The sequence below is a fragment of the Aptenodytes forsteri genome, unplaced genomic scaffold (assembly GCF_000699145.1).
Source record: "Aptenodytes forsteri isolate BGI_AS27 unplaced genomic scaffold, ASM69914v1 Scaffold320, whole genome shotgun sequence".
NCBI classification, from domain to species: Eukaryota; Metazoa; Chordata; class Aves; order Sphenisciformes; family Spheniscidae; genus Aptenodytes; species Aptenodytes forsteri.
Genome location: NW_008794890.1, coordinates 753,890 through 768,906, shown reverse-complemented (window position 1 = coordinate 768,906; position 15,017 = coordinate 753,890). Strand labels below are relative to the sequence as shown.

The 15,017-nt window shown below is 44.9% G+C and overlaps 1 protein-coding gene across 2 annotated transcripts in view; it reads left to right on the top strand.

The window, feature by feature from the left end:
- Positions 1-15,017, top strand: part of A1CF (APOBEC1 complementation factor) — a 25,753-nt gene extending 10,736 nt beyond the window's left edge. Inside the window, exons 5-11 of one of the 2 annotated variants that reach the window (XM_009275072.2) lie at positions 2,491-2,655; positions 6,137-6,234; positions 7,121-7,391; positions 8,989-9,173; positions 11,432-11,568; positions 12,218-12,351; positions 14,700-15,017. In XM_009275072.2, coding sequence (XP_009273347.1) covers positions 2,491-2,655; positions 6,137-6,234; positions 7,121-7,391; positions 8,989-9,173; positions 11,432-11,568; positions 12,218-12,351; positions 14,700-14,851 — 1,142 coding nt within the window. In that variant the 3' untranslated portion in view covers positions 14,852-15,017. Of the gene's footprint in view, positions 1-2,490; positions 2,656-6,136; positions 6,235-7,120; positions 7,392-8,964; positions 9,174-11,431; positions 11,569-12,217; positions 12,352-14,699 lie in introns of both variants that reach the window. The other variant, XM_009275071.1, reaches the window with a different exon arrangement.

Genomic DNA, 15,017 nt, shown 5'->3' with positions numbered 1-15,017 from the left:
GTTATATGGGGGGCAGATCGGGCTGCATTACTCGGCTCCGGCGTCTCTCCTGGTGTGACAGGACTTTCCTCTTCAGCCTGCAGAGCGGTGAAGCAGTTCTGCAAGGGCGCCTCAGGCTTCGGGGGTCTCTTCCTCCTGCTGGTCCTTGCCTTTGCAACCGTCCATTCTCCTGCATTATTGGCCCCTCCTCCCTTCTATGTGTGCTGGTGGGGGAGTTTTTGGCTGTTTGGCCGTGGGCTGTGGGTCCACTGCAGACTGTGTTTGGAACTATCTAACTAACTAACTAACTATCTAATAGGTATCTAGCTCCTTCTCTGCCTCCCTGATGTTACACAGTCTTCTCACTGCCTCCTGCAGCTCAGCCACCTGCTGCAGGAGGTCCTCCACCTGGGCACACCTTTTGCAGGCAGGTCTGCTGCCTGTCCCTACCCCAGGAGAGAGGTCTGGGCAGTTCCTGCAGCCTGAGGTCTGCACGGCAGCTTCTCCCTTCAGCAGTTCCTTCTGGGTGGAGGCATCGGCCACCGCTGGGGTAGATGGTGCAGACCCCCAAGTTGGAGCTGCAGGCTTTGCTCTCAGATGAGTGCCCGTCATTCTGCCTTGAGTCAGGTAGGACGAGTGCCCTTGACCTGTGCAGATGGTCACAAAACAGTGCCCAGTTGCTGGGTTATGTGTACTTCAAGTCTCCCACTCAGCCAGTGGAAAGCCCCTCTTTCAAAGAGGCGATCTCCCTGCACACCCTCCCGTGCAAACTGCCGCGCCACGCCCTAGCTGATGTGCCACGCCCTGTTTGCCCATCCTGTTCGCAGCGCTTCTGGTGGCTAGCGCTCCCTCGGGCTGCCTTTAGTGGGAGTGGGGGGTGGCAGCCGTTACTCCTGGCCCCGCCCACGCCTCATCAGCCACTCTCCTGAGAGCCGCAGGCTCTTGGCAGGTCTCTGCGCTCCCCTGGGGTTTCCTCAGCTCAGGAAACCCCCCTGTATGCAGTGATCTGCCACTCTGCTGCGGGACACGCCTGCACCAGAGCTGATTGCCGCTGCGAGTTTGTTAATTTTCACTTCCAATATGGAAAAACAGGTCTCCAAATTTTACCCTCACCCTCTAATTTTCTCTGTTTTGGAGCTCCCATTCCATCTTAGGTGGGTTATCCAAGCGGAGATGCAAGATAGCATGCCTTTTTTTAGGTCTCTTCAAAAATGTTTTGCATGATTCTCATTTTCCCTCTACCGGCATAGGCATCCCTGGGTTTCTTCCAGGTTTTAGCATAATTAAGGCCTTGGAGGACCCAATCTTCATGCCATAAAGATCAGAGAGAAAGAAAGAAAAAACACAGAAAGACCCACTTACTCTTTGGGGGACATTTGCAGAAGAGGCAGACATTTTATTTCATTATTTGGAAGGAATATCTAGCACTTACCATGCTGCTAAGACAGAAAATGGTCCCTACTGTACATCCAAAGAACTAGCTGCTGAGCTGATTAAAACTGCTGGAGAAAAAGTGGGCCACAGATAGAGCACATGAAATCTGGGACTCAGGATATTAGTGGGTGGCCAGATTTCAACCACTCCTGAGGAGAAAAGGGAGGAAGATCTCCCTGCAAGATGTGCAGAAGGGACAGGGAAGAAAAAGAGGAGGGAAGAAGTATCATTGCATGGAGAAGACATGAGGTGAAGAACCCATCACTACGTAGAGGTCCTTCTGCCTTACACGGTGTCCTGCTGCTCACCACTGCGATTCCCACAGCTTTGAGACAAGGCTGTGGCAGTCAGTTTTCATTACATATTAAATTGACTAATCAATTACTTAACAGATTAGGTGACTCAATGCAAATGATTATGGACCTCAGCATGATAACATGGCGACAACATTGCCTTTAACTACCTCTTTATTTGCTCTTTTTATTATCTGCCCCTCAGTGGCTCGATCCAGTGTGTACAGAGCCCACGGGCTTCTCCTTCACACCCACACCCTGTTTTATGCCTCATTACTTTTTGTGTCCCTCCTTTCTACTACTTCTGCTGCAACTTCACCCAGTGGGGACCATATGACTTCAAATACTTGCACACAGAGACATCCTTGCTTTTACTATTTCATTTCATCCAGCTGGGACTTCTTGGATCCCATTCCTATTATCTAGGGAATGAAACTTTTGCAGCCAAGAGGGATTTTTACAAGTTCATTAAAATATTTCCCTTTAGAGACCACTCCAGAGAACGCGGATGTTAGTGAATCATGCTGTATTTTCACTTCTTTAATTCTGGATGCTGCATTTCTGCAGGCATCTAAGGTATTAGTGGGAGCATGCTCAAAGTGTGACCATCTGCTTTTGGAAATGAGTTAATGAAGCAGCCGTGCTTTGAGCTAGAAAGGCTTATTTTGGTCCCGTTTGTAGAATTGGCCTATTCTGCTGTTCATACTGCACATGAAATAGTCTCTGAGCAGAAGTGAGAGGAACCAAAGCCTGTCTGACACTGACCATGCCAATTCCTTTAAAGGAAGGATCCAGTTGTGGGGACACCCTATTGCCGTTGACTGGGCAGAACCAGAAGTAGAGGTGGACGAAGACACCATGTCGTCAGTAAAAATTCTCTATGTGAGGAACCTCATGCTCTCAACCACTGAAGAGACCATAGAAAAGGAGTTCAACAACATCAAACCAGGTAGGAACCCATTGACATGCTAGCTCCTAAATAAGTACTGCTGCTGCAAATGGAAATATTTCTCCATTCATAAAATGCTAAAGGAAGAAATAAAAATAACTGTTTTTCCTATGTAAAATGTTCATGTGTAATGCCACAAAAATCATCATCAGGCTAAAGGCTCCCACCCAACATGCACATCATGTCATCCCATTAAGGGCTGCTTAATTTCCAGCTAACAACACTACTAACCTTTTTAGGATGATTGGCAACTGGAAGAGATCCAAAAAGCTGCATGGGGATACCTGTGTCATAAAAATTATTTTGAATCATTTCGGTCTTTCTTAAAAAGAGAGTTGATGAAATAGCTGGGTGATTTCAGCATTCTTCTTCTATGGCAAGGGATGATGATATAAATAGAATGATGTAATACAAATGTTTTTTATCTAATCTATCTAAATTTTGATCTATCATTTTCATACAAAAATCCTCACATTATTCTGTAAATTTGTGAATAATCAGTGCTTAGCATTTAACACAGAATATGACAGTATTCCTTCGTGGCATATATTGCATCCACTTATGGTGACATTTTTCAAAAAGCAAGTAGATTTGTTGGGAATAAAAATCCTGCTGGCTTTCAAAGGAGATTTTACTTCTGAGTTGCTCCAGCTTTAGGAAATTCCACCCAAAAACAACAAAGTAAAAATAACCCATTTCTGCAGCTCTCCAAGCCACACAGTCCATTAGGCATTAGTAACTTATGCTTGGCAATGTGAAATCACCTTTCATCTCGTTCCTATTAACTTCCTTCTATTAATTTTTTAAAATACACTACAGAGCTTCATTTTTCCTTCACTAACTTTTCATTTCTGCTCTATACATTTCTTTTTCTGTACTAGGCTGCAATGCAAAGGTCTTTACAAGGTTTCCTTAAGAGTCTTTTCTGTCCTTCTAATGTTTCTGGCTAATAGTTTTAGCCACCATCAAGCTGTTAGAGATCCCATTTTACCCCTGAGTTAAATATGTATCATCCCACCCTCTTAACTGTTTCCTTGTTTTATTTACCCAGTTTTGCTCCTGAATGTTGAACTGCTCACACTCCCCAGAAACACATTTATGCCCCTTTGACTCTTTGGTAACAGTCATCTGCTTTGCTCCTAAGACAAGTTTTCTAGCACAACAACAGAAGATCTGTATCATCTTTAATTTTCACTTTATTGTTTTACTTCTCATGCTGGAAATTATTTTTATTTTTTTTAAATGGACAGCTTTATTTATTGTGGATAAAATCAAGAATGCCTTTTTTAAAGTTGTGCCATGCTTTCAAAAAAATGCACAGCAGAGCAGCAAAACCTGAGCTTTGGGGAGAGCAAATGCAGTCTAAGTTATAGTGAGATTACAATCAAAAAAGTCAGCAAGGATCTGAAATGATTCACTTCCCCCCCACTTGGTTATCTGCCTTATTCATTGTGCAGCATTTCAGTACTGCTTGCCTGAAGTGTACATTTGATCTAGGGCATTAAGAAGCTGTTTTGACAATAACAAGTCATCCAATAAAAAATGATCTTAACCAAAGGGGTTATGATCCAGAGGTCCCCATGACAGAGCAATTACCACATTGCTACAGGGTCCATAGACACTACCAGGAATGCTGCTTATGCATCTCAAGTCATAATATAGTACAAGTATCACCCCTTAAATCTGTGCCAAATTCAGTGCAGGATGACTTCTATAGAGATCTGCATCACTTGTCTCACTGAAAAGCCCTACCCTTGCTACCTAGAGATTTTTGCAAAAATCCTCATCCCTGGCAAAGTTTCCAGCAGGAAGGTCGTGCTCTCCAAATGTACAGAAGGGGACAGTATTCCCCCCCTTAACGTCACATGGATGGTCTCTCCATGGAGATGACCTGTGGGTGGGTATCACATTGCTCTGCCCCAGCAGGGGCAGAAGCAGGGAAAAGCAAGATTTTTGGCTCGAGCAAGGATCAGTAACACAGAGCACTCTCAAGGAGGCAGAAGGGGGATTTTCAAAACACAGAGAGTTCATTAAAGCCTTGACTTGCAAACAAGGCATCAGCATATAACTCCCTTAACTTCGGGCTTAGAAAATCACCCTCCAATCCCAGAAGGACACAAAGTGCTACTTACCGTTCCGGTGTCATTTTGAAGATGTGCAGGCTGCTCAGGTTATAGGCTGGGACAGGCTTCATTTAGTCTCCTGGAGGTCCTAATGACTCCCTCTGAACTCTAAAGAAATATATTTTCTCCTGCAGTTATTTAAGTAAGTGGTTTTTGTGGCAGTATGAGGTTTCCCTGCACACCTGTTCAGCTTTAAAGGGTAAGAAGCCAACAGAAGAGTCATTCAGCATCCATTAGCCATATTTCCAAAGAATATCTTTGGGGGTGTTACAGTCTCAGTGGCTAGGCTGTTTGATGATGTGCTTCCCAACCCACAGGAGTGGGGAAGATGAAAAATTAGAGAAGAAAAGGTAGATGTCTAGAGCTTGTGACCATGGGGAATAGGACCGGTGTGGTTATTTTGGAGACAAAATTATTAGTGCTGAGTATCTCGGTGCCAAGAAGTTCCCAGCAGCAGAACAGCTGACAAGGGAAAGCTGTAGAGTATGGACATAGACGAGAAGAATAAGAAGCCATTTACATTTGAATTTTTGTGGGTAATCACAGAGGTGTAGAAAGATTCAGGCTGGAGGCACCAGGGTGGGGGTCTCCAGCCCAACCCCACCACTCCCAGCAGGGCCAACACCACAGCTGCAGCAGGCTGATCGGGACCATGCTCAGGCGAATTGGGGCATCCCTGGGACGGGGATCCCCCACCACCTGGGGCCCCGTCCCAGGGATGACCCACTCACATGGGAAAGACTGTTTCTTAGGGCCAGACCTGCTGCCCCATTGGTCCCAGCCCATCCCCATGCTTGGGGCTGCTCTGTCCCAGACAGGACTTGGTGTTTGTTCTTGCTGAACATCCTGAGTTGATGGTTGAGAGAAGAGCCTCCTTGTTTTACAGCAGAAGCATAAGCTTTCCTGAAGCTGCCTCTGGGTAGCATGTATGATGCACATACAAAACCATGGAGATGGCAACCACACGGTGACGTTACCTGTAGCTCACCAAATCCTGGGCTTTTGTGTGTCCTGCTCAGCCATCCAGATCTTGGTGGTCTGTAATGGAAGGGAGACACAAGACCAAAGGTAGTGTCCAACAGAGCATTTTGCACAGGAGAAAACCACTCCAGTGTAATGGGAAACTTACTGGTGTCTGACTTCAAGTATTTCTAGCTTTCCTTGAAATACTACAGCCTTTATATTTATTTTTCCGTGGTATATACATCCTAAGAGGTAAGAAGACACTGTCCTCTTGCTCTTTTACCATTGGTCAGCCTTTGCTCTCCAAGGGCTCATAACCCAACACAGTTGCTCTTTCAAATGTGTATTTTCCAACTAATACCCATTTCCAACTAATATTTCAACATTTTCTGCAGGTGCAGTAGAGAGAGTAAAGAAAATTAGAGACTATGCCTTTGTGCACTTCAATAAAAGAGAAGATGCAGTTGAAGCTATGAAAGCCTTGAATGGGAAGGTAAAGCGGCTGTAAATGCTAATTTGTGGGGCTTATATGCAGTACATCATACGCAGCTGAAACAAAGCTGCCTGGTTTATTAGCTACAAAAACTTCCTGAAGGTATCAGCCCTATTTTCTCTTCACAGGCTGCTTTTATACTCCTGAACTTGTTTTTCAGCAACCCTGATGTACACAAACTGTTCATTTTGGCTTCTTGCTCCTTGCATTCGTGCTATATGTTTGCCCAGCTCAGACTGTAGTTCACCCCTCAAAAAAAAAAAGCAGAGTAAAGCTGAAATGAGGACTAGCAAATGAGGGGTTATGGTTCCCTTGGCTCACACTCACATCCTTGTTCCACGTCTGCCAACAAAAACACTGGCAGGGCAGCATGTGAATGGCAAACCGGGAGAAACAAGGTCAACCCAAAACATCTGCTCCAAATTCAGATGTGGATTTGCAAGGAGGTTGCTGTATTTAGTACTTCTTGTGTTGCATGTAATTCACGGCGCTGTAATGCAAGAGCTGTTCCCAAAGAGGTGTTAACCCCACTCCTATTTTTAGTGCTACTGCTATTCTCCATAGGAGCACGTATAATCTCAGTGACTTAACATGCTGCTTTTCAGGGAAGCAAAGCCTTTTGAAGGCTTCACAACTGTGTTAAGGAACCTCTCCTGGCAGGGATCAGGGCGGGGTGCTCTGAACACATTAAGCCTTCACCCAGCCAGTGCCTTCTTCCACCCATGGGAGAGAGATTTTGGCTTTTCTGGGTGGTTTTCTCCACCTTCCCATCCCATTAGCAAACCATGTGGGGAAAATGCCTCCCTAGGCAGCATAATCCCCATGCACTTTGGAGACTTACGCTTATGCTTCTCCCATGCTCTCTCCCCACCACCCCGGCGTGAAGGTGCTAGATGGATCCCCGATCGAGGTGACGTTAGCCAAACCCGTCGACAAAGACAGCTACGTCAGATACACCCGGGGCACAGGTGGCAGAGGTACCATGCTGCAAGGAGAATACACCTACGCCTTCGGACACGTGTACGACCCCGCCACCACCTACCTGGGTGCCCCGGTTTTCTACGCACCCCAAGCCTACACGGCTATCCCCAACCTCCACTTCCCCACCACCAAGGGGCTCAGCAACAGGAGCATCATCCGGCCCCCATCCATCCGAGGTAACTCCTGTCACGCCGATACTCAGCTTTATCAAAATAACTCCTGCGGGGCTTGGGTGGCTGCTCCCTAGACTCATGTCAAGGGCATTGGCTTTGCCCTGGATGCTGGACCCTTTTCAGAGAGCAATGAAAAACACAGTTTTTAGGCTCTGTCCTTCCCAAAGCTGTAGCAATCTTCCAGCAGACTAAGCAGGGCATGAAAAAAATAACCATTTCCCAGAGCAAGCCTGAAACAGCTTCCAGATTGCCCTACGTCCAGCATAAAGAAACCACAAATCCTCCTGGTTTTGCCCCAGCAGGGAAGACCAAATAAAACAATTTTGCTTCCCCTCTTCAGAGCCAAATCCCTCAACCAGCCACCAGCACAGCTCTCTGCTGTGTTTCCTCTTTGCTTTGAAGGTCACAGGGAAAGTTTTACCAGTCTTGGTGTTTTCTGACCCAAAGCCATGGCATTTCCCAGGGAGGTCACATTGCCCTGATGCAGGGTGGGGAAACAGCACTGAAATCAAGAAAGCCATTAATTGTGTGCTCTGGGAAATGGACTCTTTTTTGGGGGGATCATTAACCTAATAATAAGCAGAGAGTATTTCTGAAAACAGAGAGTATTTCTGAAAGCTGCTGAGGCTCTGCCTTTGATGCTGGGTGACCACACCTGGCACCAAATCAAATCCCCATGCGCAGGTACCCTCCTATTAAATATCTTTGCAGGCATCTTTTGGTAAGTGCGGAAGTAAGCTTTGGGGCTAGCAAAAAAAAAAAAAAAACTGCCCATTTGATCTTCCTTCCAAAGACGACCTTGTGGCAGAAAAAAAAAAAACTGCCCATTTGATCTTCCTTCCAAAGACGACACTTGTGGCAGTCATCTTGTGTCCCCAAGCCCGTGGCCAGGTCCCACGGAAGGCTGGGACCCCGTGTGGCACCCCAGTAGGGCTGGTAAGGACCGCACCAGCCAGTTTTTCCCCCTTCCCAAGGAATGGGACAGGGGAGCAGGAATTTCCCCTGCTGCCCCCCATGTTTTTGCCCACACAGGTGAGACCAGCTTCTATGAAGGTTGCATTGGGAAAGGGGTAGATGTGATAACCCACCGGCCCTCTCTTGCCTTGCAGTCTCCCCAGACTCCCAAGCAAGGCTCCCTGAGCAAAAAAGGAAGAGTAATAGGGAAAAAAAAAAAGGAATTTGGTTCATATAAGCAAGGGATTGTATAAACTCTGAATTCTTCAAGAAAGTGAAATTATACTGGTGGGTAGCAAATAATACCAGCTGTCCCCTCTCTGCCTTTCAACTACAAATCCAGTTCGAAAGGTGTCACAAAGTCAAAACTGACCAGAGAAGATGGAAACTGGGTCAGAAAGAAGCAGGGCTTCCCCTGAAAAATCTCACCCATCCAAGCATACGAGCCCAAAAAGAAAGGATGTCAATGCCAAGCCTGGGTTATCCCAGCAACGGGCCATGGGGGGCTCCTGCCCATCTTCTTCCCAAACCCGGCAAATGGGGCTAACTTTTCAATTTCAGCAAGAATCAGGGTAATTTTTCCGGTGATTTGATTCAGTTTAATGCCTTCTTACATTCCTAGAAATTTACATGAATGTACCTGTAGGGGCTGCGGGAGTTAGAGGACTGGGAGGTCGTGGCTACCTGGCATACACGGGCCTGGGGCGCGGATACCAGCTCAAAGGAGAAAAGAGGGGAGAGGATAAACTCTACGACCTCTTGCCAGGAATGGAGCTCACGCCGATGAACCACGTCACGCTAAAACCCCAAGGGATCAAACTCGCTCCTCAGGTATGTGCGTGAAAAAGAGAGTCAATATCCTGGCCAGAGGTTGTCTTTGCCCAAAATGCTTTTGGGAAAATGGCCCACTGCTTGAATCTGCACTGGGGACTGATGACTAAATCCATTCTTGCATCTCAAAAGACATTAAAAAAAATAAAATACTGTTAGTTGCATCTTGCAATACCCACCCGCCTTGCTGGAGAATAGCGTCCGCTCTCCCTTGGAGAAGAGTTTTCATAAACACCCATGGGTGTGAGATGAAATCTAGCTATGGCTGTTGCTCCACAAAAGCACTGAGGGTAAATAAATTCTCACCCACAATGGGTTTGGTAAACAGGATGCATCGTTTGGGGCTTCACCAAGGAATGAATGCACATATTTAGAAAAATAATGTACATTTTAAAATAATTTATAGGGAAAGAGGTGTTGACTGCCTGCACAACCCAGCCCAGCGCAGAAACTCTGGTTGCTCAAGGAGGCTGAGGAGAACAAACCCAGAACATACTCCCCGAGTTTCTGAGGGTCCGGCTCTTATGGCAACTCCTTTCCCCTTACATCATCTAAAGCAACATGAGAAACTAACTTCACCTTGAATTTTGAAGCACATCTTTGCCTATTAACACTTCAATTGCTACAGCATCCAGTTTGCCAAAGTCTATGAAAACATCCTTTTCTCCCCCAGAAAACTGGAAAGCGGGGTTTTTTTCCCCCTGCAAAATTTCACAGTCCCCTTACTCTATTTTATCAGCATATAAGAGGGGTGAAATAGCCTGAGTGGTGCTGCACTGCCTTAGGGCAGGTGAAATTCATTTTTTCCTCTTCCCATGCATGCCAAACCCCCACTGCATGTATTTCAAATAGTGCAGTAACACCACTGGCCATGTGCAACATTAGTTTTTTGGGGCACATTTTCCCAGCAGCTGAGCTCCCTAATCCCGCCACTGCTACTACTTCACAACAGCAGGTCTTAAACAGCTACAGCTTGCTTCACGACAGCCTTGTTAACAGGACAGCTTCATTAATACCTGTCAACTTGGTCAGCCTCTCCCATCCGCTGCAATGAGATGATTTCAACAGCATCTTTGAATGATGGATTTCGTTTCCACTGCCTTGCTGGGATGCTCAGTGTTAATAAGTAGATCTGGCTTACTGAAGATTTAAATGTTGATGTAACATTATAAAACCGACATCCATATAAAGGAGTTGGGACAGCAAGGAACAAGTGTTGCCACAGTCAAGAAATGTAATGAACTAGTTTATTTACACTACAAAGTGCTAAACTTCAGTTGGAGCTACAATTACAAAATTAAAAACAGCACTGACATTTAAATTTTACATTTTAATGTTAAATAAAATTAAGTGTAAATTTTCAATAAGGTAGACCACAGAAAAACACAGGTTGGAGGCACCCGGGGGTCTCTGGTCCAACCCAGCTGGCAGCATAGCCAACGTCGCAAAGCCCCAAGACCCAAAATCTTCTCAGCTGAGTGTCAGGTCTGGTGGAGCTACTTGAAAAAAATAACTGGTCCGAGCACCACTCACAGGGAGGCACGGGAACACCATGCTGTGTTCAAACCCATTTGGGACAGCACGTACCCAGTGGGTTAAAAAAAAGAAATACAAGGCCAATGCAAGAGCGTTTCTGCACAGCGATTCCCAATTACCATGGAATAAGCTGTGCTAAGGTTGGGGGCAACATAGTTCAGCATTCCTCTTTCAAACTAGAAGCAGAAATTGCCTACTGAAGCCTGTATAATTAATTGGATGGAAACACAGTCTTTTTTCTTTTTCCTTTTTTTTTTTAAAAAAAAAGGCAATTTGGACTTTTCATGCACTGTAACCCACTAAGCCAGGGAGGCAACAGAGCAGTGAAGATGAATGCAACCCTAGTGTTTTAGCACTGTTAATAGAAGTGCATAGATAGAGTTTCTGGGGAGAATTCAAAGAAAACCACACCCATAACAGAATAAAACAGCTAATCAGCAAAAGGACAAAGATGTCCAATTTAATGGGGTAATAATAAACTTCAGGAATTAAATAGATTTTTAAAGTATAAAACATTTAGATTAATCTTATACTTCAAGGTGAATGTAGTATCCTGTCTGCCTTTATTTTATATTTTTTTTGCTAAGCCTTGAGGAAGCTGCCACGACACCCCTGAAAACCCTTTGAAGGGAAGGAAGCTGACCAGTGCAGGGGCTGGAGCTGGGTGAGAAGGCTACTGCACAGCAATTAACCCAAGCAAAAATCCTTTTTCTCCCTTCTAGATCTTAGAAGAAATCTGCCAGAAAAACAACTGGGGACAGCCTGTTTACCAGCTCCACTCTGCAATTGGCCAAGACCAAAGACAGCTCTTCCTATACAAAATCACCATCCCTGCCCTCGCCAGCCAGAACCCTACCATGTACGTTACTATTTGAGGTTTTCGGGGTTTTAGGACATTTTTCTTTTAAATGGCATTTTATTTAGCATGTCTCCTCAAAATACAATTGCACAGGTCTCTATTTCCTTTTTTTTAATATATATTAGGGAGAAAAACATCCACAAACTAAAATAGACTGATAGTGATGTCTTCCAAGCTTGGTGCTCTCTCTCTGGTGGTGCAAAGACTACAGAAAGCCAGAAATAATCAGGCAAAAGGGTGCTATTTAGCACAAAAAAAAAAAGCATACGATAGCTCTTGTGGGAAAAAGAAAGCAACTTGAAGGAACATGCTGATAATTAGGCTCCAAATATGATTCTAAACATTTCTGACCTAAAACATTGTTTGCTGTGTATTTTAAAGAAAAACCCAGGCTGCAGCATGCTTTCTTTTGGACTGACAATGCACAACATGCTCTGAAAGGATATTGTGTCCAAAATGAGACCCAGGGCCGATAAACTCAGCAAAGAAACCAGACTACTATGAGAAGAATACTTTTGTTAATGCATCAGCACATTAAAATAATGTTTCCATTTGATATGTGGGATGATGTCATCTATGAGTGGATCAAAACATCTTGCAGAAAAGTCCTAGAGAAAAAAAACAAGCTAACATTTTGCTGTACTCACAGACATCCCTTCACACCACCCAAACTCAGTGCCTATATCGATGAAGCCAAAACCTATGCAGCAGAATACACCCTTCAGACACTGGGGATTCCCATGGAGGGAGCAGAGGTGCCTCCTGCAGCGCCAGCTTTTCCAGGTATGGGAAGGTCTGTACAGCAAAGGTCTTCTGGAAAATTATTTTTCCTGCTGCTTCCTTGCGGATGTCAAGAATGAACCCATTTTTGGCCATTGAGGACAGACCTGCTTCCACACGCCTCTACCTTGACTTATGTGTATGACATCTTTATTGCCTATATAGTAATTTATCTCTATATCAGGACTACCCAAATTACAGTGTACATACCATAGAGCAACTCAGGCTGGAGGCACCAGGGTGGGGGGACTCTGGTCCAACCCTGCTCCCAGCTGGGTCAATGCCACAGATACAGCAGGTTGCTTGGGGCTGTGTCCAGGTGAGTTGGGGCAGTGTCCAAGAATGGGGATCCCCCACCGCTCGGTGCCCCATCCCAGGTACGCACCTCCCCTCCACTCCTTCCAGTTTGTGGATGCCTCCCTTCAACTGGGAGCCCCAGACAGGATGCAGGATCCAGAACTGGAATCCCCAGTGCCACATCTGGGATGAGTCCCCTCCCTGGACCTGCTGGCTGCGGTCTGGCCGATGCCACCCAGGATGCAGTAGATCTTCCTCACTGCAAAGATGCACAGTTGATTGATTCATGGTCCATCCATCCTCTCCCAGCACCCCCAGCTCCTTTGGAACCAACGTTTTTTATTTCATCTGCCAAAGCAATGATGCAACTGTGAAAGTTAGGATCTGATCCCAGCTCTCACAACCCCACTGGAAGGTTTTTTTTCCAGTTTGGGAATTCATACTCAACAACTCTTGCAACTGCCCAAAACAGCTTGGGAAATCATGGAAAAAACAGGCTGGGAGCAGGAATCCAGCTCGCAGGCATTACATTTACTGTGCTCTCCAGCATGATGGTTATTCTGATGTAGTGGGAGCAACGCATGCCAAACTGCACATGAGGAATGCATTAGTCAGTACTACTGAGTTGTTTGGAGTATCTCAAGGATGGATTTAAAAAAGAAAAAAAAAATCTATCCGGCTTCCTGCCACAGGAGTCCACAAAAACCACAGAAAAATCAATTTGTCTGGGTTTGTGCAGGCTTCCGCAGCATGGAAACCAAATGGGCTCTTTACTGAATCCAGTATCCACTTACTGCTTAATTATAATCTCTCCTTTTTCTTTCATCCACCCTTATTTATTTGTCTTGGAAACTCAACAAATTGACATACATTAAAGTTTTTGCTTGCAACACACACTGGTCCTTGATCAGGGCTTGCTGAAGCCCAGCTCAGCTCAGGCAATGCCCAGGTAGCAGCTCATTTCTCTTATGATGGTGGCAGATATGCTTTAAATGACAGATTTCTCAATTCCTAGTCAAAATGTTGCACCTCACTTTGCTGATGCAAAGAAAATACTTTGAGCAGCCACAATACTCAAATTATAGCAAATTTCTCATGTTTTCCCCTAAGGTAACACCTTCAATGAGGCAATGTGCTGTCAGTGTTGCCCAATATCTCCATTCCTCCCACTGAGAGGACCTCGTCTCTGACTGACCTTGAGTTGATCCCATTGCCCAGCTGGTTGGTCAGAGATTTTGGACCCTGGGAGATGTAGTTTGGCAGCAGAGCCTGGTCCAGCAGAGCCAATGGGTACCCCAGCTGCTCTCCCCAAATTTGGGCTTTGTCTTAATTCTTGATTCTTTCACAACAAAATATTGTGGTCTGATCAACAAGCTGCTATACCCTGCTTTCAGACAAACCAGCCCCAAACGACATTTGTTTTCCCAGTGATTCATTTTAAATCAGCAAAGCTAACATTTTCCCATGGAAAATTTTGAAGCGTTGAAACCACATTTTCCATTAGAAACTGATAGGAAAAAAAAATCCAGTTTACTAAATATTTTCTCCCCGATACTGCATAGAGGGAGTTTCCCTCCTCTCTAATGTGGCTGTGCTGATTTGCATGTATTTTGACTGTGAAGGGTATCAGAGCCATATTTTCTCTATGAAACCTGCCCAGATTTCCCCTATATTACCTCATTTTCTTGCCCTCCTTATGTCATGCATGGGAGGGCATGTACAGAGCACCATTAACACTCTCTTAGCTCAGAAATAATCAAAGCCTAAGGAAAAAATATTCAACAGAGAGGGGCATTTTTCAAGCAATGTGTTTAACAAATAATAGGCAAGACAATGCATTAATTGTCCAGCTTTTTTTAATCACCTTTAACATGGAGAAAAAACATGCCAGAAATGACCTGTTTAATTTAACTAGATTATTCCCATTAACAAACTCATTGCTCCCTATGTCATTCCCATCGATAGCAAAGTCTTCCCATCAAAAACTATTAGGTGATGTTCAGTTTTGAATGTCTTTTCATTAATCTGCATTTTTACCCTCCTTTCCCCTGCAGGATATACCATTGCTAACGCAGCTGCCACTGTCACAGCCACTCAGCTCAAACAAGCGGTGACTATGGGACAAGATTTAGCGACATACGCAGCCTATGAAGCCTACCCTGCCTTCGCAGTTGCTGCACGCAGTGATGGCTATGGAGCATTTTAATCCTGTCTTTAATCGAGTTCCCTTAAGTTGAGCACAGGCAGAAAAAAAAAATCTCAGTCTGGTAATTCTTACACCCTCATGATTTTAAACTAATCTGTCGCCTAAAGTTAGATTTTAGTCAGAGTTTCATCCTTGTAGTTCTTTAGTTTCATAACAGGATATTAGG